A 24,302-nucleotide genomic window follows, 5' to 3' on the forward strand; every position below is an offset into this window, starting at 1 on the left:
TCAAAAAAATGTATGTTTGTGATGTTTAGAGGTAATGCTATATTGGAGCAAGATAGAAAATGAATTGGATTCCTTTACCATCAGGCTTTAGAGATACAGTGGATACAGAAAAATAAAAGAATTAAAGATCCCTTTTTATTTCCTGTGAGAAGATATAAATGTTAGAAGTTAATCATTTATTTTAAAAAATTTATTTAATGATGAATAATTAGAAGATGTCTTCGTCCATTTAGACTGTTATAACAAAATTAGTATAGTCTGGGTGGCTTAAATAACACATATTTTTCATGGTTCTTTAGGCTGGGGAGTCCAAGGTCAAGGTGCTAGCAGATTTGGTATCTGGAAAAGACCTGCTTCTTGGTTCATAGAGGGCCATTGTCTCACTGTGTATCTTCACATGGCATGAGGGATCTCTCTGGGAAAGAGCACTAATCTCATTCATGAGGGCACCACCTCCATGACCTAATGACCTACCAAAATCCCTACCCCCTAATACCATCACATTGGGGCTTAGGATTTCAGTATATGAAGTTTGGGGAGATACAAACATTCAGTGTATAACAGAAGGTATAGTTTGAGGAACATAGACACTTGAATAAATTCAGCTTATTCACACTTTTAAATTCTGCTCCTCCTAGAATGATAGGGTAAAATAATGCATTTGGTTACACCTTTCTACTCTTACTTTGCATTTGTAATTATTTTAACGACAATGTGCCTAAATTTATTTGCATAGTATATAAAGATGCTGTTAATAATTAGGGTATCCACTGTTTATATGGTGTTTGACTATAGGAAAGAGAAAATCAAGAAAGACAACTATAGATATTTCTGAAAATTTAAAACTGATAAAATGTGGAGAAAAAGGAATATTTTAAATGGAAACAGTTGTAAGTTAGCTATCTCCATCTCTCCAAAACAAACTACAAAAACAACTCTTCCTTGTTTATTAATGTTTCTCGAACTCACTTAGGTTCAAACCTTAGATTCACCTTAGGGTCTGCTTCCTGAGCCCATAACACGGACATTGACTCAGTTGCCAAATCTTTTTTCTTTTTAAGATTTTATTCATTTATTTGACAGAGAGAAACACAGCGAGATAGGGAACACAAGCAGGGGGAGTGGGAGAGGGAGAAGCAGGCTTCCCGCTGAGCAGGGAGTCCGATGTGGGGCTCGATCCCAGGACCCTGGGATCATGACCCGAGCTGAAGGCAGATGCTTAATGACGGAGCCACCCAGGCGCCCCTCAGTTGCCAAATCTTACTGATTGTTTTTTTAGTAACTCTCCTTTTTTTTTTTTTTTTTCTAATGGCTAAATATTTGACGTTGAACTAGTTATTTTAAACTCTCTGGCCCTTAGGGTCCTCCTATCTCAAGCTGAAATTCTTTGTTTTCATTCTAGTTAGACTATTACTATCTATGCAAAAACTGTGGCAATAGCTTTCCTACTGATCTCCCTGCTCTAGTTCATCCTTCTTGTAATTCTGGGTTATTCTTTCTACAGCATATTTCCATTTCTGTCTCTTGAATATTGCCCAGCTGAAGGACTATCCTACATCTCCATGGTTACTTTTGTAAGAACTGCAAGTCAGATATTTTGTGCAGTATCAAGCACAGTTACCTAGCATTCAGTAAATTAATAAGTTGCATTTCTGTCTTCCTATTGTATAGAATTATGTAGGTAAAAATCTTCTCTACCATGTCAGTTCCTGAAGGGTAGAAACTTTTATATATATTTATCACTATAGTGACAACACTGGTACACACAGAGGGGCCCGAGGAGTTTGTTGAATAAACACATGATCAGTGCATTTTATTGGATGTACCATAGGAAGAGAAGAAAATTATAGACTTTTTTTTTTTAAAGATTTTATTTATTTATTTGACAGAAAGTGAGAGTACACAAGCGGGGGGAGTGGCAGAGGAGAAGCAGGCTCCCTACTGAGCAGGGAACCCGAAGCGGGCTTTATCCCAGGACCCTGGGATCATGACCTGAGCTGAAGGCAGACGCTTAACTAACTGAGCCACCCAGGCGCTCCAAAAATTATAGACTCTTAACTTGATGGCCATCAGTGATATTATAACCAAAATTGTAAAATTTTAAATTGTAAGAATGTACATGTTGGGTATAGTATGGTAAAGTCAGTGTGGCCATAAGAGGAAACAAGAATGAGGTTGGAAGAAGTTTATTATATTCAGGTCCCAGAGAGAGGGAGTCACATGCCACACAGCCATAGGGGAGAACACTAGGGTAGTTAAGAGGCAGAAGACAAGAGCACAGGGGAGATCTTAGATCATGGTCTTCATTGGGATTTCCTTGGGAAAGGCATCCTGGCCAGAATAAACAGTTTGGATGGGCTAATTTGGTTAATTCTTCCAGGCTTTGGGCTGTGGGGTTGGTTTTTAGTTTCCTGGTACCTGGCCCTGGGGTGATTTAGGGTAAGGGAAATATTGGCTTGGTGTGTGAGAGACAAGGAGATAGGGACTGGTGGTATGCCTATGAAAGGCATGCTTGTGGGCAAGTTGTTTTCTTTAGGAATTAGCTAGCCCTGGGAAGGGCCATCTCTTCTGGGGTCTGTAAGCCTCCTGCTCCCCAAATGTCAGCCTCAAGAATACAGAAAACAAGAAAATATAATTAATGTAATTGACCCTTTGATGAATGGATGTCAAATATACAAAGAGTCTAAGAAAACAAAAACTGGTAGTATATTCTGAGGGTTCATTCTTGCTTGTCTTAAAAAGAAAGCAAAGCAACTATTTGATATTATATTTATGTTGGGGTCTTTATATATCAACTTCTTTTCAAAGCAGTTAATTTCAGTGGTTCCCAGACATCCAGAAAAGACTTCTTTTTTTAAAGATTTTATTTATTTACTTATTTAGTGCAGGTGGGGGAGGGAGGGGCAGAGGGAGATGGAGAGAGAGAATCTCAAGAAGACTCCAAGCTGAGCACCGAGCCTGTCGTGGGGCTTGATCTCATGACCCTGAGACCATGACCTGAGCCAAAATCAAGAGTTGGACACTCAACTGGCTGATCTACCCAGGCGCCCCCAGAAAGGACTTTTCTAAAGAAAAAATGTTATGAAGCCCTAAATACAAAATTTTAAGTATATTTTGAAAATATTAAAACATAACCTTGTTGGGGTGCCTGGGTGGCTCATTCGTTAAGTGTCTGCCTTTGGCTCAGGTCATGATCCCAGGGTCCTGAGATTGAGCCCTGCATCGGGCTCCCTGCTCCGCAGGAAGCCCGCTTCTCCCTCTCCCGCTCCCCCTGCTTGTGTTCCCTCTGTTGCCGTCTCTCTATCTGATAAATAAATAAAATCTTTAAAAAACCAAAATAAAAACATAACCTTGTTATTTAAATATTAACAAAAGGACGGCAGTTCAATAAATAGGGAAATGTTTATATCTTAGTACCTTTATATCTTAGTACCTTTATCTGTGAAGTAGGGATGATGGTACACCTGTCTCATGGTGTTATGAGGATTAAATGAGATTAAATAAAGTGCCTAACACGGTGCCATAAACTATGTATGTATGCTAACTCTGCACCTGTATGTATAGAATGCATAAAAGGGGTACAAACTTGTAAACATCTGTTATAAAGAATTTTGTAATTTAATTCTGTCTCCATAAGAACATTATTTTATTGTGAGCTGTCAGCTAAGACATGTAAATTACTTTATGTTAACTTTAGATTTTATCCGGGAACTCATTAAAATGTTTTGGTGACTACCGGTTATACCATTCCGAATTCCTATTGGTGGTAATTTTAGATAATAAACATTTTCATTTAATTTTTGTTTTAGTTTTTATTTAGTTTAGATGTTTAGTTTTATTAATTTGTTTTATTATCATTATATGCATTGTATTACAGATCCTTAAAAAAATGTCAGTAAGCAGTAATTTCACTTTAAGAATAGAGAAGTATATGCCTTGAGTGAAGTAGCCTTTTGGTTATAAATCTCTGTAAAAAATTAGCACTATGGTTATTTAAAGGGGGGGGAAAAGCACTCTGAATTATTTATTGGTGCCATTCGCTATTCCCAAGTAATTAAGGTCTTCATCTTTAAAAAGTCAAAATCATAAAATGCATCAACTACACATAATAGTTCTTTAAACAGTTAAAGAACAATAAAAAAAGAAAAAGCCACTTATAGATAACCAGTATTGACAATTTAGTATTTTTCAGTATTTTCTCTGCATATATGTTAGGGCTGTGTGTGACATATTTTTAAATAAGAATGAGGTTATACAGTACTTTTTAAATTTCATAGTATGGTATTGTGTAAACTTTAAATTTTTAGAGATGGATTTTTTCCATTGCTCTAGTTAGAGTTTTGAGTAATTCAGAGAGAAGGGAAAAGGAAACCTATATTTATAGCAACTAATGAGGCATGGTAGGATAGGATTTTGAAACTTAAACTGGCAGAATTAAACTTTTAGTAAGAAGTTGAAATGGTGTTTTTTAAAATTAGCTATTTAGCAAAGTTTATTCCTTGAGACCTCAGTTTTTTGTTACCAAATTGCTGTGCTTGTTGCTATTCATAACAGTATTGTTTTTTAGACCTTTTTATAAACTTGAATATCAGCAAAGATTTTTGTTCTCTGTATAAAACATTGATAGTTGTTCAGCCTTTGTTGGAATTTATTTATTTATTTTTTAAAAAATATGTGTAGAAGTTCCTTAAACTCATTGACCACATTAAGAGCTAGGATTAATTGTGGACTGGGATCATGGTTGGTAATTGTACTTTTATACCAGCTAGTCCCTGATTTATGAATGAATTATGTAGGGCCCTCTCCTAGCTTCTGGTAGTTTGCTGTCAGTCTTAGGCATTCCTTCACATGGTATTCTCCCTGTGTGACTGTGACCAAAATTCCCCTTCTGAGGATTAGAGGCCTACCCTACTCCCATATGACCTCATCTTTTTTTTTTTTTAAATTAACATACAATGTATTATTTGTTTCAGGGGTACAAGTCTGTCCCATATGACTTTAACTTAACTAACTATATCCTCAATGACCCTGTTTCCAAGTAAGGTTGCATTCTGAGTTACTGAGGATTAGGACTTAAACGTATACATTTTGGGAGAACACAGATCATCCTATAACAAGATTTTGAGGTCTGTAGGTGAAAGAGAATACAGAGTAACATGATAATGTTCATATTTTCCTTCAAATTAGCTGTTTTAGAATTTTGAATAAGAAGCAGCTTTTAAGAGATGCTAGTTGTGAATATGTTACTAATGGTGTTTCTGTAGTATGTATTATCTTTTGTAGTATGTATTATCTGGATCTATTAGATCCAGAAGGCAATACATTCTTTTTTTTTTTTTTTTTTAGAAGACAATGCATTCTTTACTGTTAGTATTTTTTATTTATGAGATTCTCAGAGCATATTATTGATTATATCTTTTTTTAAACATTCATTTATTTGAGAGAGAAAGCGTGCACATGCCAGTGGGATGGGGGCAGAGGGAGAGAATCTTCAAGCTTACTCCCTGTTGAGCGTGGGCTCGCCCCTCAGGGCTCGATCTCATGACCTGAGCTGAAACCAAGAGTCAGATGCTTCATGGACTGAGCCACCCAGGCACCCCTTGATGATTATATCTTAGTATCAGGTTTAAACCCTGGTTAGCAAAAAGACTACTAATAGACCATCTTGTGTATTTTGTGATTGGTTGTCTAAGAAGAAGTGTATATGTATACTGTTATTAAATCAACCTAGGTCGTAGTCGGTTAATACAGGGCATTTTATGGTCATTCCTGGACACACATATGCAGAGCTGCAAAATAGTTGAGTCTCCTGGTGTGCACACTCCCAGCTGAGGTTCAGCAAAACAGTGCTCTGCTTTCTTGTTTCAGCTCTCATACTGTAAACCAGTATCCTTTTTGCAGTACATTTAGTCCCACATATTTTACATTTTTGTACTTTTGTTGGTGATTTCACTGTTTAAAATGGTCTCTGAGTATAATACTGAAGTGCTATCTGGTGTTCTAAGCACAAGAAGGCTGTGATATGCCCTACTAGGTAATACGTTGAAGCATGAGTTACAGTGCTGATGGCTGTGAATTTAATGTTAGTGAATCAACAATATATATTAATTATAAGATGTCTTTAAGCAGAAACACACATTTATTAAACAAGGTTATGTGTTGATCAGTTCATGAAAATGTAATCAGAGGCTTGCAGGAGCCTAACCCTGTATTTTCCCTGGGGGTAGTGTTTCAGTATTCACTAAATAAGTATTTTTGGTGACTTTATAAAATAACTTTTGGCCAGTAATAAGAATTGATTGTATTCTCAAGTAGACTAAAATAAACAGACTAAAATTGTAAGTGGAACAATGGTGGGGTTTCCTAGAAGAATGGTGCCATGAAATAAATCATCAACATTTAACATCGTTTTCTTCATATGTTGTGCAAAGTTTTGTATTAGTTTTTAAGAAAATAAGTCTCGAGTCACTGTCTTTGTAGCTTTTATTTCTCTTTTGCACAAATTGCAAAATTGAGAATGCAAGATTTTTTATTTCTATCCATAATGACAAAATTGGGAGGAAGATGTTTCACAATTACTAGACAAATCTCAAGGTGAATGTAGATCATCACTGTATGATGATATGAAATTGATCATTTAAGTGAACTCTTTAAACAAATTTAACAATTTGTTTTAACAAATTGTGTAAACAATTTAAACAAATGAGTCTGGAGATAATATTCTACATGAACTCTTTTCACAAATTCAAGAATTGATGAATATATTTCTTAGGTCCCAAAGGAAATAGGATGTTTTTATCCAGTTAGTTATTGAATAGGAAGGATTTTATCATGTAACATTTTGCAGCAAGAACCTGGATCTATCCTGTATTGCTAAAAGGATGTGCAGCAGTATTCTTCTTTTACAAGTGTTTGTGCAACAAAATTTATTTGACACAGTTTGTTTATGAACAAATGCTGAAGTCAGATATACATCCAGAGGTAATTGGGAGGAAATAGATGATGTTGAAAAACTGTCATTCGGTTGAACATTTTAATTGGTTTTTATAAGTCTAAAAGAGACTGTATTTACATGTATGGAGTAAAGATGATGGCCTTTTCCTCCTTACTAAAATGATGCACCACTAGTTTTCAAAAATACTGCATTTTAACAATGTAAGTGTAAGGACAACCAGAAGTAATGATGATTTAGGACTTATTAGAGATGTATTTAGAATATATCTGCTATCAGTATTTACAAGATAGATATGTTACATCTCTCTTGTTCTTTATCTTTTCTGTTTTTGCTCCTGTCTCTGAATAATGTATTTTTTTTTCTTTCTCAAGGCAATCTCCACCACTTGTTTTCTTTGCCCTTTTGTGCCTCCCCAAACTAAATGTTCTTGTGAGCCATAAATACTGATAGGAACACAGTGTTACTTTTCTCAAACTTTTTGTATGAGCATTTGAAGCATAAAAAAGGTGGAAAGAATAACACAATGACCAACAGTTAACATTTATTATTACAGGATAGATCCAGGTTCTTGCTGCAAAATGTTACATGATAAAATCCTTCCTATTCAATAACTAACTGGATAAAAACATCCTATTTCCTTTGGGACCTAAGAAATGTATTCATCAATTCTTGAATTTGTGAAAAGAGTTCATGTAGAATATTATCTCCAGACTCATTTGTTTAAATTGTTTACACAATTTGTTAAAACAAATTGTTAAATTTGTTTAAAGAGTTCACTTAAATGATCAATTTCATATCATACAGTGATGATCTACATTCACCTTGAGATTTGTCTAGTAATTGTCCACATATTTTATCTGTTTTATATTTTTTTAAAGAGATAACTGTATGATCATGTGCCATTATTAAAACTTTAGCATCAAGTTTAACATCATACGTTCATAATTCCAACATTTTCTTGTAGCCTCTCTTTATAAAAGGAATCAACTGTTTAATGGGCTTGCTTGGCAACTTTTCTTTTGCTTTCTGTCCTCTAACATATATTCATATTTACCCTAATTCAAGTGAATTTAATTCCCACTTATTCCTCCTTTTTCTCTATTATAACTTGGCTTTGAAAGGCAAATGTAGCTTGATGATTAAAACTTAATAGCATAGTACCTGGTACATAGTAAATAATAAATGTTAGCTGTTGGGTTTGGTATGCATTCTGTTTTCTTTCTCACACATGGCATCATTGAGTTGGGCTTCTAGTGAATTTTTTTTGTTTTACTGGGTTCATTTATTCCTCCTTCATTCTTGCTTATCATTGACTGTCTTTTCTGGCGATCTTGTTTTAAGCATTCAACCATCTAATTTCATTAGATGTGAAATGTCGCAGTATACCACTGATCTGACTTTCTAGTATACTAGGGATGGGGGTAGGGTTGAGGCTATTTGTTTTGATGAGCTGTTGGGAAAAACTTAAGTAATTTTAAAGATTTGTACAAGAAGTTATGGGTTTTGTGTGTTTGTTGTCTGAGAAGCCTATATTAAATGCTATTCCCGGGACATAAAACTGTTATTATGTTTCTTTAATAATGTATTTCTGAAGTAGTTATCCATTCTCAAAATAGGTATCTCAGTAATTTGATGGGACAAAAATTCTGCAAGAACCAAGATTATTTGTCTTGAGCTTTTAGTATGTAGAAAAAAATTAAAGAGTTCACATCAGTTTTAAAATGAAAATGTTGGTTTAACACGTGGCTTTAACTGTTTTCTCTAATATTATATTTAATTTTTATTTTTTTGTTTGGAATAGACAATATATGCACATGGTTCAAAAATTAATAAATACACATTGGGAAGTTTTGCCCTTGCATTTGACTACTGTATTTCCCCCTCTACCTGCATCACCTATAAATATGTTTATTAGTTTTTTTGTATATCATTTCAAAATTTCTTTATGTGGATCTAAGTATGAATATACTTATTCTTACCTCTTATATAAAAGTAGCAAATCATATAGTATTCCACATCTTGATATTTTTTTTTCTCTTTGCTAATATACCCTTGAGGTCTTTCTATATCAGTATGTAGAGTTTCCTCATTATTATTATTTTGTTTGTGGAGCATAGTATCCCAATATGTAGATGGAATCCTTTATTGATGGATATTTGGAACATTTCGAGTCTTTTCTTATATACAGTGCTGCAAATACAATACACACGTTCACACATACAAACAGAAACACATACACACATGTGTATTTGTACTCTACCTTCCTGGGTTCTCTAGCTGGACTTGTCTAGACAAAAGGCAGATTAACAAGAGAAAAACAAAACAAGTTTATTAACACATGCGTTGCGCTTACACATGGGACCTCAACACGTGTGTTAATAAACTTGTAATGAGTAATTCAGGTAGTAGAACATGGGCTTACAGAGAACAAAAGAACAGTAAATTTTTTTTTAAAGATTTTTTATTTATTCATAAAAGATAGAGAAAGAGAGAGAGGCAGAGGGAGAAGCAGGCTCCCCGCTGAGCAGGCAGCCCGATGTGGGACTCAATCCCAGGACCCTGGGATCATGACCAGAGCCAAAGGCAGACGCTTAACTGTCTGAGCCACCCAGGCACCCAAGAACAGTAAATTTTTAGAGAAGTAACAGCAAAAAGGATTGAGTTTTGGGGTGGCAAATTGTGGGAAGGTAAATAGGTGGGGAAACTAACCGAAGATAAGGGCTAGTTAGGAAAGTTTGTTATGTAGGTTTTCCTGGTGCCATCTCTGAGCTGATAAGGGTTTAGAGTTGTCTCTGGTGATTAACTTCTGTTCTTCCTGGTAGAGAGGGAAGGGGTGGACACCTTTACATACTTATGTCCTGCTTTTAGGCAAATAGGGAGAGGGCAGATGAGCTTTTCTTGTATCTATTTCTACTTAATGTCTTTGAGCTCAAAATAATCCTATGCTGAAGTACTTAGGTGTATCTGTAGGATATTTTCGTGGAAATGGAATTCCAGAAGGTAAATGCATATGTTTTGTTCGGTATTGCCACATTCCTCTCCATAAAGAGTGTTCTGTGTCACAGTTCTATTATCAGTATATAAGAGTGCTTTTTTCTCCAACAGATTATTACCAAACTTTGGGATTTTTATGAAAATAGTATCTTGGTGTGTGAGTTTTATTATAATCATAAACTTTTTAAATTAATAAACTATTTTTTAGAGTGGTTTTAGGTTCACAGCAAAATTTAGCAGAGTACAGAGTTCCCATATATCTCATCCCCACACATGCACAATCTCCCCCACTATCCACAGTGGTACATTTACCACCATTAACGAACCTACATTGACATCATCCGAAGTCCATGGTTTCATTAGGGTTCACTCTTTGTGTTGTACAATCTATGGGTTTTGACAAATGCCTAATGACATGTAGTATTGCACAGAATGGTAATGATATCATACAGAATAGTTTTATTTACTACCCTAAAATACTCTGTGCTTTGTCTAATCATTCCTCTCTTCCCCCTAACCTCCAGCAACCACTAAACTTTTTACTGTCTCCAAAGTTTTGCCTTTTCCAGAATGTCATGTATTTGGAATCATACAGAGTGTAACCTTTTCAGATTGGCTTCTTTTACTTAGTAATATGCATTTAAGTGTCCTCCATGTCTTTTCATGGCTTGATAGCTTATTCCTTTTTATTGCTGAATAATAGTCTATCATCTGGATGTACCACGGTTTATTCACTATTAAAGGACATCTTGGTTGCTTCCAAGTTTTAGCAATTGTGAATAAAGTTGCTGTAAACATCTTTATGTAGATTTTTGTGTTGACATAAGTTTTCAGCTCCTTTGGGTGAATATCAAGGAGTGTGATTACTTGATCATACAATAAGAGTATGTTTAGTTTTGTAAGAAACTACCAAACTGTCTTCAAAAGTGGCTCTATCCTTTTACATGCCCACCAACAGTGAATGAGAGTTTCTGTTGCTCTCTATCCTTTCCAGCAATTTGGGCCATTTTAATAAGGTGTATAGTGGTATCTCATTTTAATAGGAAGTTCCCTGATGACATATAAAGTAGAACATCCTTTCATAGGCTTACTTGCCATCTGTGTATCTTCCTTGGTGAGGTGTCTGTTCAGTTCTTTTGCCTATTTTTTAATTGGGCTGTTTATTTTCTTATTGTTGAGTTTTAAGAGTTTTTGTATATTTTGGATAATAGTCCTTTATTAGAGCTATCTTTTGCAAATATTTTCTCCCATTCTGTGGCTTTTCTTCTCATTCTCTTGATAAATGTAAACCTTGATGCTTAAAGGTTAACCCATATGGAAAAGTATAAAATTATAAATGGTTTTATAAATTTTCTAAGTGAGCATATTATTGGCTTCCAAATGTAGTTTGGATTTGCAGTTCTCTCATCAATGAGGTTGAGCGTCTTTTCATTATGATAAAGGGCCATTTCTGTTTCTTTTTCTGTGAATTATCAGTTGACATCTTTTGTCCATTTTTCATTGAATTACTGGTCTTTTTTTTTTTTTTTTCCCAACTACATCTTTAAAAATTGGGGAGATTATTTCTTTGAGGTATGAATAACATTTTTTCCCCTGTTTTTCCTATTAGTCTTTTCACTTTGTTTTTAGTTTGTTTTGGTATAAGAATTTTCTCAAATGGCTACATGGAATCTCTTCCTCTTTCCTCAGCTGAGGATTTAGTGTTTAAGTGTTACTGTCTTCCAGAATTCTTCCTAATATCTTTGAAGGTTTTAAAAGTATCTCATGTTCCCATGGTGCCTTTTGTTATCTTTATCTTAGCATTTAATCACAGTCCTTATCTCACCTGTTTTTCTGCAGACTGTAAACCCTTTGAGGGCTAGAAATGTTTTATTCTCATTGTGTCTCCAGTCTTTGGAGCAGAAGGGTATACAGTAAATACTAGTGTTTGGTATGAATGATTATTGTTTCTTTGTTTCTTGGATTTTGGTGCCTTTGATTTTATAGCCATTGCTATCTAATTTAAGTACTCTTCATTAGCTGTTGAACTGATCCGTCTTGTCATCTTGTCATTTTCTGCTCTTTTCTATATTTCCTTTGAGGATAGTCTTGGAGATACATTGACTTATTTCTGGGGCCTGTGTGAAAGAGAACAGATCTTTTGAGTGTTTTACTTCTTTATTCATAATTAAGATTTATGGTAATGTTTTGATGTAAATAAATGATGTCATACTTGTAAGTCCTTTTTCTTGATTTTTTTGGGGAGGACAATGTGTTATATCTTGTTCTCTTTGCTTGTTTTGTATATTCCTACAATATAATTTCATTAAAAACATATACACAAAATATATACAGATAGCAAAAGATTAGTATAATGAACTTCCACATACTGTTCACCAGCTTCACGAGTTACTAACTCATAGTACTTTAAGGTAAGTACTTTAAATAATATCATTAAAGTTGTATAGATTCTTAGAGGCTATCTAGGGCTAACCTCCCACCCCAAAATGCAGGCTAGTAATCCAGATAGAATGTGAATTTCTCTAACCATAGGGATTTAAACTTTTTTGATGCGGTTGGTTTCTTTACTAACAGCTGCATTTCTACATTGAGCTAAAGTGTGCTTCAGAAGAAACCCTGATTGATTCAGTTTAACAGCTCTTCAACAGGCTTTCAGTTTATTGAAGACAGAAATTATAGTTTTATTAGTAAGCTAAAAAAAGGTTCATTTCAAATGACATCTTAAAAACATGTAGTAGTAGAGTAGTAAACTGATAGACATTACACATCTTAAGGAGACTAAGGAAACAATTTCACTTTCTTTGCTGGTTTGTCAGTGGCTAAATAGGACCAGTATTTTAAATTATTTTCTGGTTTAAAACTTGAATATATTTTAACCACATATGGGGTTTTTATATCTTTGATGTTAAAATGGCAGTCCATAAACTAAAACCTGTTCGTTATGGTTACATTGCCTTTCAGTTCCCTCCTCAGCATATCTAGTAGATGCTTTATTTATGAGATCTGTAAAGAATTTGCTTTTCTATCAGAAATTGCCAATTCAGATTATTTCATTAATTTCAGAATCACTCCATGGTAGTATATGTCAATTATGATTTCATTATTAAATAATTTGGCCCAGGATATTTAAATTATTCCCTTTTCAGCTGGACTCTTCTGTTACTGGTAATGGCTTTGAATGAAGAGCACTTTCTGAGAGAAACTTTATAAACCTTTAACTTCTTCCCCAAAATGTTCAAGTCACTTAATATTTTGAGTCGCTTATGCCCTAGGATGTATATCTGTATTTACCACAATGAGAATTTTATATGGCACATACTTGTTAAATTTTTCAGAGTAACTGGTGTTTTACTTAGTCTGTATTTTATCATTTTCTTAAGCTTTTTTTTTTTGTACAAGATGAAGACTGTTTTATTCTCATTGGTAGTTCAAAACTAGAATGTAATGTCTCTCTTCTTGGTTTCTGTAGAGCAGGTTGTTGCCCTGGATGCCCAAAATATCGTAGCTGTTTCATGTGGAGAAGCTCATACATTAGCACTAAATGACAAAGGCCAGGTGTATGCGTGGGGTCTCGATTCTGATGGACAGCTTGGCCTGCTAGGATCAGAGGAATGTATCAGAGTACCCAGGTAACAAAGGTGACCAAAAAGAGGTCTTTAACAATTTTTTATAATAAATTTGTTTTCTAAATTATTCTGCTTACTGTGGGCAAGTAAGAGTTGACATCTAATAATTTCTCCCTTTTAAGTTCTTAAGGACATTTACTATGTAGGTTCTTGTCTTTAATTTGGGCTGAGTGCTATTTTTTATGTACTACATATTTTCCCCTAAATTATTTATGTTTGTAAAGAAAAGGGATGGGGAATATGTACTTTACTATAACTATTTTCTTACTAAAAATTTTAAGTGGTTTAGGCTAATTTAAATTACTAGTTCTATCTTGAGTACCCCAGCTATTGAAATATTTATTAAACATTGGTTGGTTGCATGTTTCTCTATCTTGTGTTTTATTGTTTTTATTGAATATAGAAGTCCCTCATGCTTAGTGTAAAAAGAATTCAGTCACTTTCCACTTTTTTACAAAGCTGTGGCCACGACTTAATTTATGTTACTAATTCATCATAGAATTATTTCAAAATTAAAAAATAAATGCCTTGTTAATGTTGTGTAGTCTTAGAGATTTACATAGGGCATAGCCATTGTTTTAATATTTAAAAATTTTAAGAGTATGAACATATTTAGGTAAAAATTACAGATTTAAAGAAAAGTATCCAATTTGTTTTAAATACATAAATAATACAGTAACTCACACTTTTTTTTAAAATTACACAAATTCCCGGGGCGCCTGGGTGGCTCAGTCGTTAAGCGTCTTTTGCCTTTGGCTCAGGTCATGGTCCCGGGGTCCTGGGATTGAGCCCCACATTGGGCTCCCTGCTCAGCGGGAAGCCTGCTTCTCTCTCTCCTACTCCCCCTGATTGTGTTCCCTCTCTCGCTGTGTCTCTGTCAAATAAATAAATAAAATCTTTAAAAAAAATAAAAAATAAAAAAAAATAAAATAAAATTACACAAATTCTTGCTTCCTTAAACTCTTGTTCTTCCTTCGTAGTAATAGTTATAGGGACAAAAGAAAACTCTTCAGAGAAACAAAGGTATTAAACTACTTTTAGATATAAATCTAGGTAGCATTATTTTTACACACATTTAGATATTTTGTTTTTAACTTATTGATTAATGTTTGTTTTGGTTTAAGAAATAGGATGTAACTTACTAGGATAAGAAAATGGAACACAGGAACTGATAATATATTTCAGAACAGAAACTTATTGTTAAAAATGAGTTTTATTTAACTAGGAAAGATAGCTAGTTCCTTTAGTAAGCCTATGACCTTTCCTCGTGTATGTTTATTGAGAACTTAAAAGTGTTTGCTTTGTTTTAATTTATGAAAATTTTTTTTTTGGTCTTTAGTTTAACGTTTTATATATGTTCTAGTAAAAACTGTCAGTTGAGACTTTTGGATACATCATATTCACATGTTTCCTTGATTGATCTTATAACTAAATTCCACAGAACTCCCCAAATCCCCTTAATTTCTTTTGTTATAACAATTAAATAACAAACACAACTCTCATTATGCTTTTTATATCTCTTAATGATGGTGCTCTTGGGAGAAAACTTTTTTTCCTTAAGCTAAGTAAATTGAATTTTTTAGTCATTTCAATTTTGATTTATATCAGGAAATGGTAATTTGCAACCAAATAGCTATTGGCTAGATAATAATACAAAGCATTCATAGAAACTTAGTGACCTTACATTTGTCATATCTTCTACTGCTTTTATTTCCTCCCACAAATAATTGTCAGAGAATGGGATTTTTAATTTAAGATTCTTAAAATTTTGTGTTTTTATGATTGAAAAGGGACTTACATGTGAGATTTTCTAAATCACCATCTTAAAACCATGATTTATGTCAAAGCTTTTTAATTTCTTTTACATTTACTCCACTGGTTTCTTAAAATCATACTTACATTTTTGTTGCTCTTCACTTCTAGTATAGGGGATTTCAGTCAGTAATTCATAGATATTTAGTAAATGGAAAGAAAGGTAATTATGAGAGAATTTTATTATATGACAGTTTATTTGGACAGTGCCCTATAATAAATTATGTATTTGCGACTTTATTATTTCATGAACCTGGATGGGGACCTGAAAGAGATCTTATTTGAGTCATTTGGTTTAAACTTGTATGTTTTTGAATTTGCTAAATATGTGTATTAACTTTTAAGCTCTGTGTTAAGGCATTTCTCCTGTTCAACCTACTCAGTTTTCAATGGACTGATCTGATTTGTTATAACATATACATAGTTTTTACTGATAGTTTCATGTGTTAAAGGGCAGTTTAGTATTTTAGTATATTTTGTTTGGGGCAAATCATGCTCAGAGACTGAGTTTGTCTTTGCCTGCCATCTATTTAACACAGGTTTACTAAAGGAATTTCACAAGCCAGTAGCATATGGGATAAATAACATACTCCAGACCGGTGATAGATAAATCATACTATTGTTTCAAGCAAGGGGAGACGATAGTAATAAACATCAAATTTAGTTGAGGTATATCTTTATATGACTTGATACTAGGGAGAGATGGCTTAGCCAACTGAGAGCTGATTTCCTCCTGCCAGCACAAAAGTAAAAGTCCCCTGTTGTAGAGCATGTTGCTAAGGAAGGATACACCTAGCAAGTGTTGATGGGCCAGAGGATCTTTTCCCTACAACTGCTGCTTGGTTTTTACCACTGAAGGTTAAAAAGTCTCCTTTATTGTGGCTGGCACTAATTGCCGTGTCTTTGGAGAGCTATTTAGATCAGCTAAGACCTAAGAGTCTGGGATAGTCCTCACAAACTCTCAGTATTTTTGGTCTAAATGTACTCTAGCTAAAGTTTTTCTTCATGTGTTTTTATTGCTAAGCCCCCAGTGGAGCCCCACAGCAGCTGAGCCACTGAATCATCCAGAACAGATGAGATTAATGACATCCTGACACAGCTTACTTCATCTTTATATCCAAACAGCTTTACTCTTAAGAACAGTTTCATTTTGTCATAAACAAGTATGTTTGAAATCATATCAAATCAATATATGACAAAGAAATATATTTTTATGAAACACTGCCAGTGATTTTTTTTCTTTTTTAATTGTGGTACCAAACCATTTTTAGATGCAAGACTTTTTATATATGCTTAGAGATGTCAGCCAGCTTTGTAAATTTTGCATTCATTTTGAATAAAACGTGTAGAAGACAGGAGGAAGCTCAACTATATGTAAATAGATTTTTAAAAAATTAGTGTTTATAATTTTTTTGTAAGAATGGGTCAGAAAAGTGAAGATTCACGTTAGGCTGTACTTTCTTGAAAACAAAATCCATTTTTATGCCAGTAGATAAGAGTATTTAAATTAAGCAGCACTTTAAAATGAAAGAAGAATGTAAAATTAATAATAGGTGATAGTTGAAGCGGTTACTACTTTGATAATCTTTTCCTATTTCTTTCTTTTTTTTTTTTTTTTAAAGATTTTATTTATTTATTTCACAGAGAGATAGCGACAGCAGGAACACAAGCAGGGGGAGTGGGAGAGGGAGAAGCAGGCTTCCCGCCGAGCAGGGAGCCCGATGTGGGGCTTGATCCCAGGACCCTGGGATCATGACCTGAGCCGAAGGCAGACGCCTAATGACTGAGCCACCCAGGCGCCCAATCTTTTCCTATTTCTAATTTTATTTTGTTTTGAAATCACTACTCCTTGGGGAAAGATTATTCAGTACTAACGCTAGTCTCTCTAGACCTGCATTTCTTTCTTTCTTTCTTTTTTTTTTTTGTTTCAAAACTTTATTTAAATTCAAGTTCACATATAGTGTAGTATTAGTTTCAGGGGTAGAATTTAGTGATTCATCAGCTGCATATAATACCCAGTGCTCATTACATCACGTGCCCTCCTTAATGCCCACCATCACCCAGTTACCCCAGCCCCCCACCAAACTCCCCTCCACCAACCCTCAACTTGTTCCCTATATTTAACAGTCTCCTATGGTTTGCCTGTAGACCTGCATTTCTGCCTAGTTATTTCTTTTTATGTAGGATATATGTTACACCTTTATAAAAATAAAAAAGTTAAGCCTAATTTTACTGTCTTTTATTTAGTTTGATGTAAGTGGAAATACATACTTTTCCATGCAAACTTTAGAAAACCAGTTGTTGGCAATAAAATTGTAGGGTTTTTTTTTTTTTTTAAATTCTGTTTCTTGGACCTATGCAATAAAAACTATGAAAGGGTGGTATAACATGATCCTTGCGAGAACAACTATTTCTGGATTATAGAAACTAATTAAATATGTTTGACTTGTCAGCTTGGTCAAAAGTAAAATTTATTTTCTTGACCTCCCTCAATTTTGAACATATAATACAATTTTAGATTAAAAAGAATAAGTATTTCTTAATGGTAGAGACTAGATTGTTAGCATAAATTTTTCAAAAGTGAAAGAAGAGTTGGTGGCAAGACTTCTCAACTCACTAAGGAAGTTTTGGCTTCACTGGGAAATAGAAAATTGTTACTATGTTTTATTGGTAAAATATATTTTTAAAACCACTTTATTAAGGTATAATTGACATACAAAATAATGTAAACACCTTGTTGAGTTTGAATTTGACAAAGTATTTGTTTTCTGAAATTTTTAATTATGTAATGTAAACTTTTTACTAGTCTTTGTCAACAGTGTTGGAATTTTACCTTCACAAACAACTCGAAGTGCCTGGTTTCTGTCTCTAATGCCCCTGTACATTAAATTGTAAAGTATAACAGTACAATAGCACCCATATCCAGTAATTAATATATTTTGGCAGACTTCCCAACAGAGGGGAGTACAAATCTTATTTCCAAGTTTATTAAGAGTTTTCTTAAAAATTTCAGACATCTTTCAAAATACAGTACAGAAATGATTCAGTTCTTCACAGTGAATCATTTAGTGATGTCATAGCCGTGTAAAATGTTTGACATGGGGCGCCTGGGTGGCTCAGTCGTTAAGTGTCTGCCTTCAGCTCAGGTCATAATCCCAGAGTCCTGGGATCGAGCCCTGCATCAGGTTCCCTGCTCTGCGGGAAGCCTGCTCCTCCCTCTCCCACTCCCCCTGCTTATGTTCCCTCTCTCGCTGTGTCTCTGTCAAATAAATAAAATCTTTAATAAAAAATAAATAAATAAAGTAAAATGTTTGACATACTCTAAGCTTTAGGGAGTTATTTCAAATTTATAAGCAGTTAGAAAATATTGACCCTAGATGTCTGAATTCTGATTTTTTCTCTTCATAGTTCTGATTAAATAGGAATCTTCATGTAGTGTGTATGTATAAGTATGTATTTTTATTTACAAAGCTTATTCTGGCTTATTTTACTTCTTAACTGTATTTGAATCATTTTAAAAAATTGAAAACAAATATCTACATTAGCTTTTTTACTTAAAGAGAATTACTTTTGATGAATTAAAAAATTCTGTTTCATTAAGAATTTTATAATTTGTTATCCCTTTAGGAAAAATGAAAACATGGGGAACTAATATGGTAACTTATTACCATTCACTATTTTTCTTTTTTTATTCCTGAAAGCTAAAAAAAAAAAAAAAAAAGGAAAGAAGAAAAACATATCCTCAGCTCCCCAAACCTTCAGTATATTAATTTACATGGAGATGAAGGGAGATTTTTTTTAAACAGTAATGCCACAGAAGAATATAGTTCCTTGTCGCTGTAGCAAACATGGCTAAAGAAATGAGTATTTATGTTATATTCCAAGCCTTATGATAATTTTGGAAATGTGGAAGTCACCCGAGTATAAATTGCTATGCAAATTTAGAAGTTTTAGGGACAGATTTTATGAATAGTTTAATATTAAAGCCTCAAAGACTTTATAAACTCCATCCTTAAACAATGTATTCATTACATATTTTTTGCCAGGCACTGTGGTAAGGGCTGGGGAGCCTATGAGTGTTAAGACATACTCTGCGTCTATAGAGCTTATTGTTTAGCAGAGTACACTAGTAATAATTAAATGAGTAAGTACACTAGTAATTAATAGTGATAAATGCTGTGAAGGAAAAAACATAAAGTGCTATGAGAGTGTAGTATTTGAAATGTTTTATTTGGACTTGATACCTGGAACAAGTTTTTTAAAAAATAGTTAATATAGTTAAAAAATAGTTAATAGAGTTCACTGGTCAGTGTATCATGTGCCTAATATGCATAAACAGTAACGGTAAATGTTTAGTAACTTCAGCACAGTTATACATATCCATGTATTTTTTTATTTCTGTTTTTGCATTGCTAGAGTTTGATTTTGCTAATTGCAGAAAAAATGGCATTTTGCTACATTTGAAAATATGAAGGTATACTGGATCCTGCTAACTTGTTGGATTCTGCTAAATTATAGCAGTGCAACTCTCAGGTTTTGTAGTTAAGAACATAAATCCACTAAATAAAAATATTTTTAATAGAACAATATGGAATTAGAGTAACTCTCCTTTCTCCTACTCAAAATTTGATTTGCTGAAGCTGCCTCCCGAAAATCATGGGTATCGACACTCTGGTCAGAACTTGCTCCGGACTCTCATATGGCAGAATCAGGTCAGGTGGCAGTATCAGGTAAAGGGAAATAAGAAACATATGTTTCCTCCCCCCTTTTTACCTTGAAAACATTCATTCAGGAAAAACAATGACCAGGAGAAGGGGTACTACATAAGAAACACCTGGGATGATTGATGCACAAAGTTACTTGATTTTTGTAATGTTTTAAAAATTAGCCTTCAGAATTATATTGCAATTAAGGAAAAATCAGAAAGGGGGGGAAGAAACTATAAAAATATAAGGAAAAAAATGCAAGATGGCAGAAATATGACTGAATATATCAGTGATCATAATACATATGAATTGATTAAATTTTTCTAATAAAGAATTAAGTTTAATATCACTGATTTAGATGTAAAGGAAAAGGATAGCTCAAAAGGAATAGGTTTCATAATTTGTGAATTGGTAGCACCACATGATAAGAATCCCTGTTGGTTCTTAAGGAACCTGATAGAGAACATGTATTAAACTAGGCCAAACACCAATTTTAGACAAATTAGATCATGTACATTTGTTTTACAAATATATTGCCAGGTTTCACACTTCGAGCTAAAGATTTCTGTTGATAAAAGAAGATATCTTAATTATAAAAGCACTGTGAGGAATACTTGAGGTGTAAGCATAGTTTGCTTAAATTCTTTTTTCAAAGTGCTTTCTCATTGCACCCCTTAGTTTTTTTCACATTTGATTTTGTTTACTGATGTTAGCATAAATAGTTGGGTAAAATGGACTTATATAAAAAATAGCATGAACTGCTAGGTCAGTAGGAAACTACTTGCACATAACAGGTAGTCAATAAATGGCATTAATAAATAGTATTCAGGATCCATTTATTAAATGGAATTAACTGATTTTGATTTCTTTTATTTTCTAGAAATATTAAAAGTTTGTCAGATATCCAGATAGTACAGGTTGCTTGCGGTTACTATCATTCACTTGCACTTTCTAAAGGTAAGCATTATTTTTATTTTCTTGCCCCTTTTCAATTTTATTACTGGATACTTGAATTGAGCAGAAAGTCCTCCAACATTGTTCTTGAAATTCAAGATTGTCCTGATTCTTTTTGATCCTTTTCATATCCATATACATTTTAGAATTAGCTTGTCAGTCTTCACAGAGACATAGACTACTGGGATTTTGATTGGGATGACATTGTTTCTATAAATCAATTTTAGGGAAATCTTTACAATATTGATTCTTTAAATTCTTGAACATATTATATCCCTCTATTTTAACCTTTTAATTTTTCTCAATGTTTTGTGTGGATAGGTCTTATACATCTTTTATTAGATTTTCCCCGAGATATCAAATGATATTTTTTATTATTGGTATATAGTGGTAAGTTGTTATTGCTAGTATATAGACATGGAATTGATTTTTGTGTCTTAATTGTTTTATAGTCTGCTAAATGCCATGCCTTCATAGAGGGTGGGAAGGTTATAACTTGACCAGTCTCCTTTGATCTCAGACTTTTTATGAATAAAAACAGTGAAGGCTAAGCATCCTACTAGGCTTGTTTGCTTTTGTTACTTATTCATTTAACTTCTTCATCTGCCGGCTAAGGATTGTAGCATGGGTTACTATGTTGGTTTTTACCATTTAAAAAATAAGCTCCAGTGGCTTCATTATTATTATTATTTAATTCATTAAATGTCCAGACCTGTGAATACAGTACTAGGGTGTAGCTGTGGGGAAATACAGGTAAGATAATAGAATTATTTTTAGGGACTGTACCATCTAGTGGAGGGGGCAGATAATACAAATAACTAGTTTGAGACAGAAAAATACTGTTTTGATCAAGGTCAAAGTAAAGTGCTATGGAAATGAAAAAAGTGTAATTAGTTCAAATCAATAAAATTATTAACAATAAAGAAGGAATTGGTATTTGATGCAAGTCTTAAAAGGCGAATAAAATACATTCAGAATTAGAGAAATGTTGAGAAGTAGCTAGGGGAAGTGTTGAGGATTGGCTAAGATGATAGTACTAGTAAAGGCATAGAATGAGGAAAGTGTTTTGTGTATTTGAATATTAGCATGTAGTTTTATGTGGATATTGTGAGCATGGGAGACATACTGATCCTTCAGCTGAGGTAATATGTTACAAAGGCCTTAAATGCCTTATTAAGGCATTTGAATTTCTGTAGGCAGTGGGGAAGCTGGCATCCCTGTATTCTTTGTTGTTACTTTGTCAGCTCTTCTTTTGATATTTTGGTAGGTAGATCCAAGGTTAATTTAAACCCAAACGTTTTACTGATGAGGAGGGTAGTTGTCTGTCTTGACTTAAAGGGATTCTTTTGCCTGGTTTGGCTTCATGCTTTAGCAGTATTTTACTCATTTAATGATTTTTTTTTTTTTGATCCCTCAGTATGAACTAGGCGCATTGGAGTGTACAGTATATAGTGGTAAGGAGTATGCTGCTAGCCCTTATGTTACAGTCATATACAAATAACAGTATAGTTACATACTATGAAAAAGCACTGTAAAGAAAAGAGTTTAGGATATTTAGAGCATATAACAGGGGGATTGAATGTAATCTGGGTGACCAGGGAAAGCTTCCTGCTGGGAGAGAGTAGAAGTGAACTAGACAAAGATGAGGGGAAGGTCTACACAGAGGGAACTGCAAGTGTGTGAGAAATGGGCATTGGAGAATGTAAAGGAAGACAAGTATCACTAGAGTATAGTGAGGGAAGAGACAGGTATGAAATGAGCTCGGAAACATAGGTAGATTATATAGAACATTACAGGCCTTGTTAAAAGTGCTTATCCCAGTGTCATTGGGAAGGCTCTGATAACTTTTTCAGTTAGCCACATTTATCAGATCTACATTTTAATAATATCTCTCTGTATATATACAGATGTCTGCTAGTATGTCCATAAAATATTTCTGGAAGTACATACCAGTAATTGGTAAGAGTGGTTGTCTCTTGGGAGAGGACCCAAGGTCTAATTTTAGAGGGAAACTTACTTTTAAATGTATACTATTTTATAGTATGAATTTTAAAAACAGTTATTAGTGTGTCAGTTATTAGTGCCATTTATTTAATAAAATAAAAAGATGTCTAAAATTGCAAAATAGGGTGACAGTTGGGGGAGCAAAAGTGACAAGCAGAGATGGTGAGGAATGGATCTATTTGCCATATTTTTCTTTAGAAGGAAAACTGTATATTACGTGGTGATATATGATAGATTGATACCAGTCTGTGTATAAGGTAAGAGATGAGAGGAGAGTTCAGCATGACTCTCTGTGTTTATGGCTTGTGCTACTGAATCAGTTATAATATCATTTATTGAGATGGAGAACACTGAGAATAGGCCCAGATACGGGAGGTAGGGTGGGGGTCATAAATTGTTTGGAACACACTGAGCTGGAGGTGCCTTTGTAATATCCAAGTGTAGATGTCAGATAAACAATTAGATACATGGGTATATTACTCATAAGAGAGGTCTGGTCTAGTGATAAAATTTTGAATGTGATCAGTATACAATAACTGAAGCCTTGAGCCTGGTTGAGTGCCTCTTGGGATAAATCACAGAATAAAAGTGAGACTTGAGGACTATTAAAAAGGAATGGTCCTATCTTAAGAAACATAAGGAAATGAGATTACCCTCAGTTATGTGACTTACCCATTCATTAGTAAAATGGGTCAAACTTAAAGTGTACTAATACAGAATGTTCTTCTAGGTGGTATTATGTTTCCATATAAGAAATAAACTTAATAAAGGAGAGTATGTATTTCCATTTGATGAGAGGGAGAATGTCCCAAAGTAACTGATGATCTTCAGATGAAATTTTTGTGTGTGTGAGGAAAATAGTTAATTTTGTGATTTCTGTTTTACAGCAAGTGAAGTCTTCTGTTGGGGACAAAATAAATATGGCCAGTTGGGTTTAGGCATTGACTGTAAAAAGCAAGCTTCACCACAGCTGATTAAGTCTTTGCTTGGAATCCCTTTCATGCAAGTTGCAGCAGGAGGAGCCCATAGTTTTGTACTCACCCTTTCTGGAGCTATTTTTGGATGGGGACGCAACAAATTTGGTCAACTAGGTCTTAATGATGAAAATGGTAGGTTCTCATTATTTATAGATAAATGTACTTAAAAAGAAATGATCTTTTGAGATGGATCAGTGATTCTTAATGTCAGAAAGAAATGTACCCAAGTTTTCCCTGATGTGGAGAAGGGGATGAGAGGTTTATTTAAAAATTC

The 24,302-nt window shown here is 33.9% G+C and overlaps 1 protein-coding gene across 8 annotated transcripts in view; it reads left to right on the forward strand.

The window, feature by feature from the left end:
* HERC4 (HECT and RLD domain containing E3 ubiquitin protein ligase 4) overlaps window positions 1-24,302 on the forward strand; it is a 131,342-nt gene that overhangs the window by 14,585 nt on the left and 92,455 nt on the right. For all 8 annotated transcript variants that reach the window (XR_004924105.2, XM_078077658.1, XM_078077655.1 and 5 more), the window contains exons 3-5: window positions 13,419-13,578; window positions 20,974-21,050; window positions 23,939-24,160. Coding sequence is in view for 7 of the 8 variants with exons in the window: in XM_078077658.1 (XP_077933784.1) it covers window positions 13,419-13,578; window positions 20,974-21,050; window positions 23,939-24,160 (459 nt within the window). In the remaining variant the exon portion in view is untranslated. The remainder of the gene's footprint in view (window positions 1-13,418; window positions 13,579-20,973; window positions 21,051-23,938; window positions 24,161-24,302) is intronic.

Source organism: Halichoerus grypus, chromosome 7 (genome assembly GCF_964656455.1).
Source record: "Halichoerus grypus chromosome 7, mHalGry1.hap1.1, whole genome shotgun sequence".
NCBI lineage: Eukaryota > Metazoa > Chordata > Mammalia > Carnivora > Phocidae > Halichoerus > Halichoerus grypus.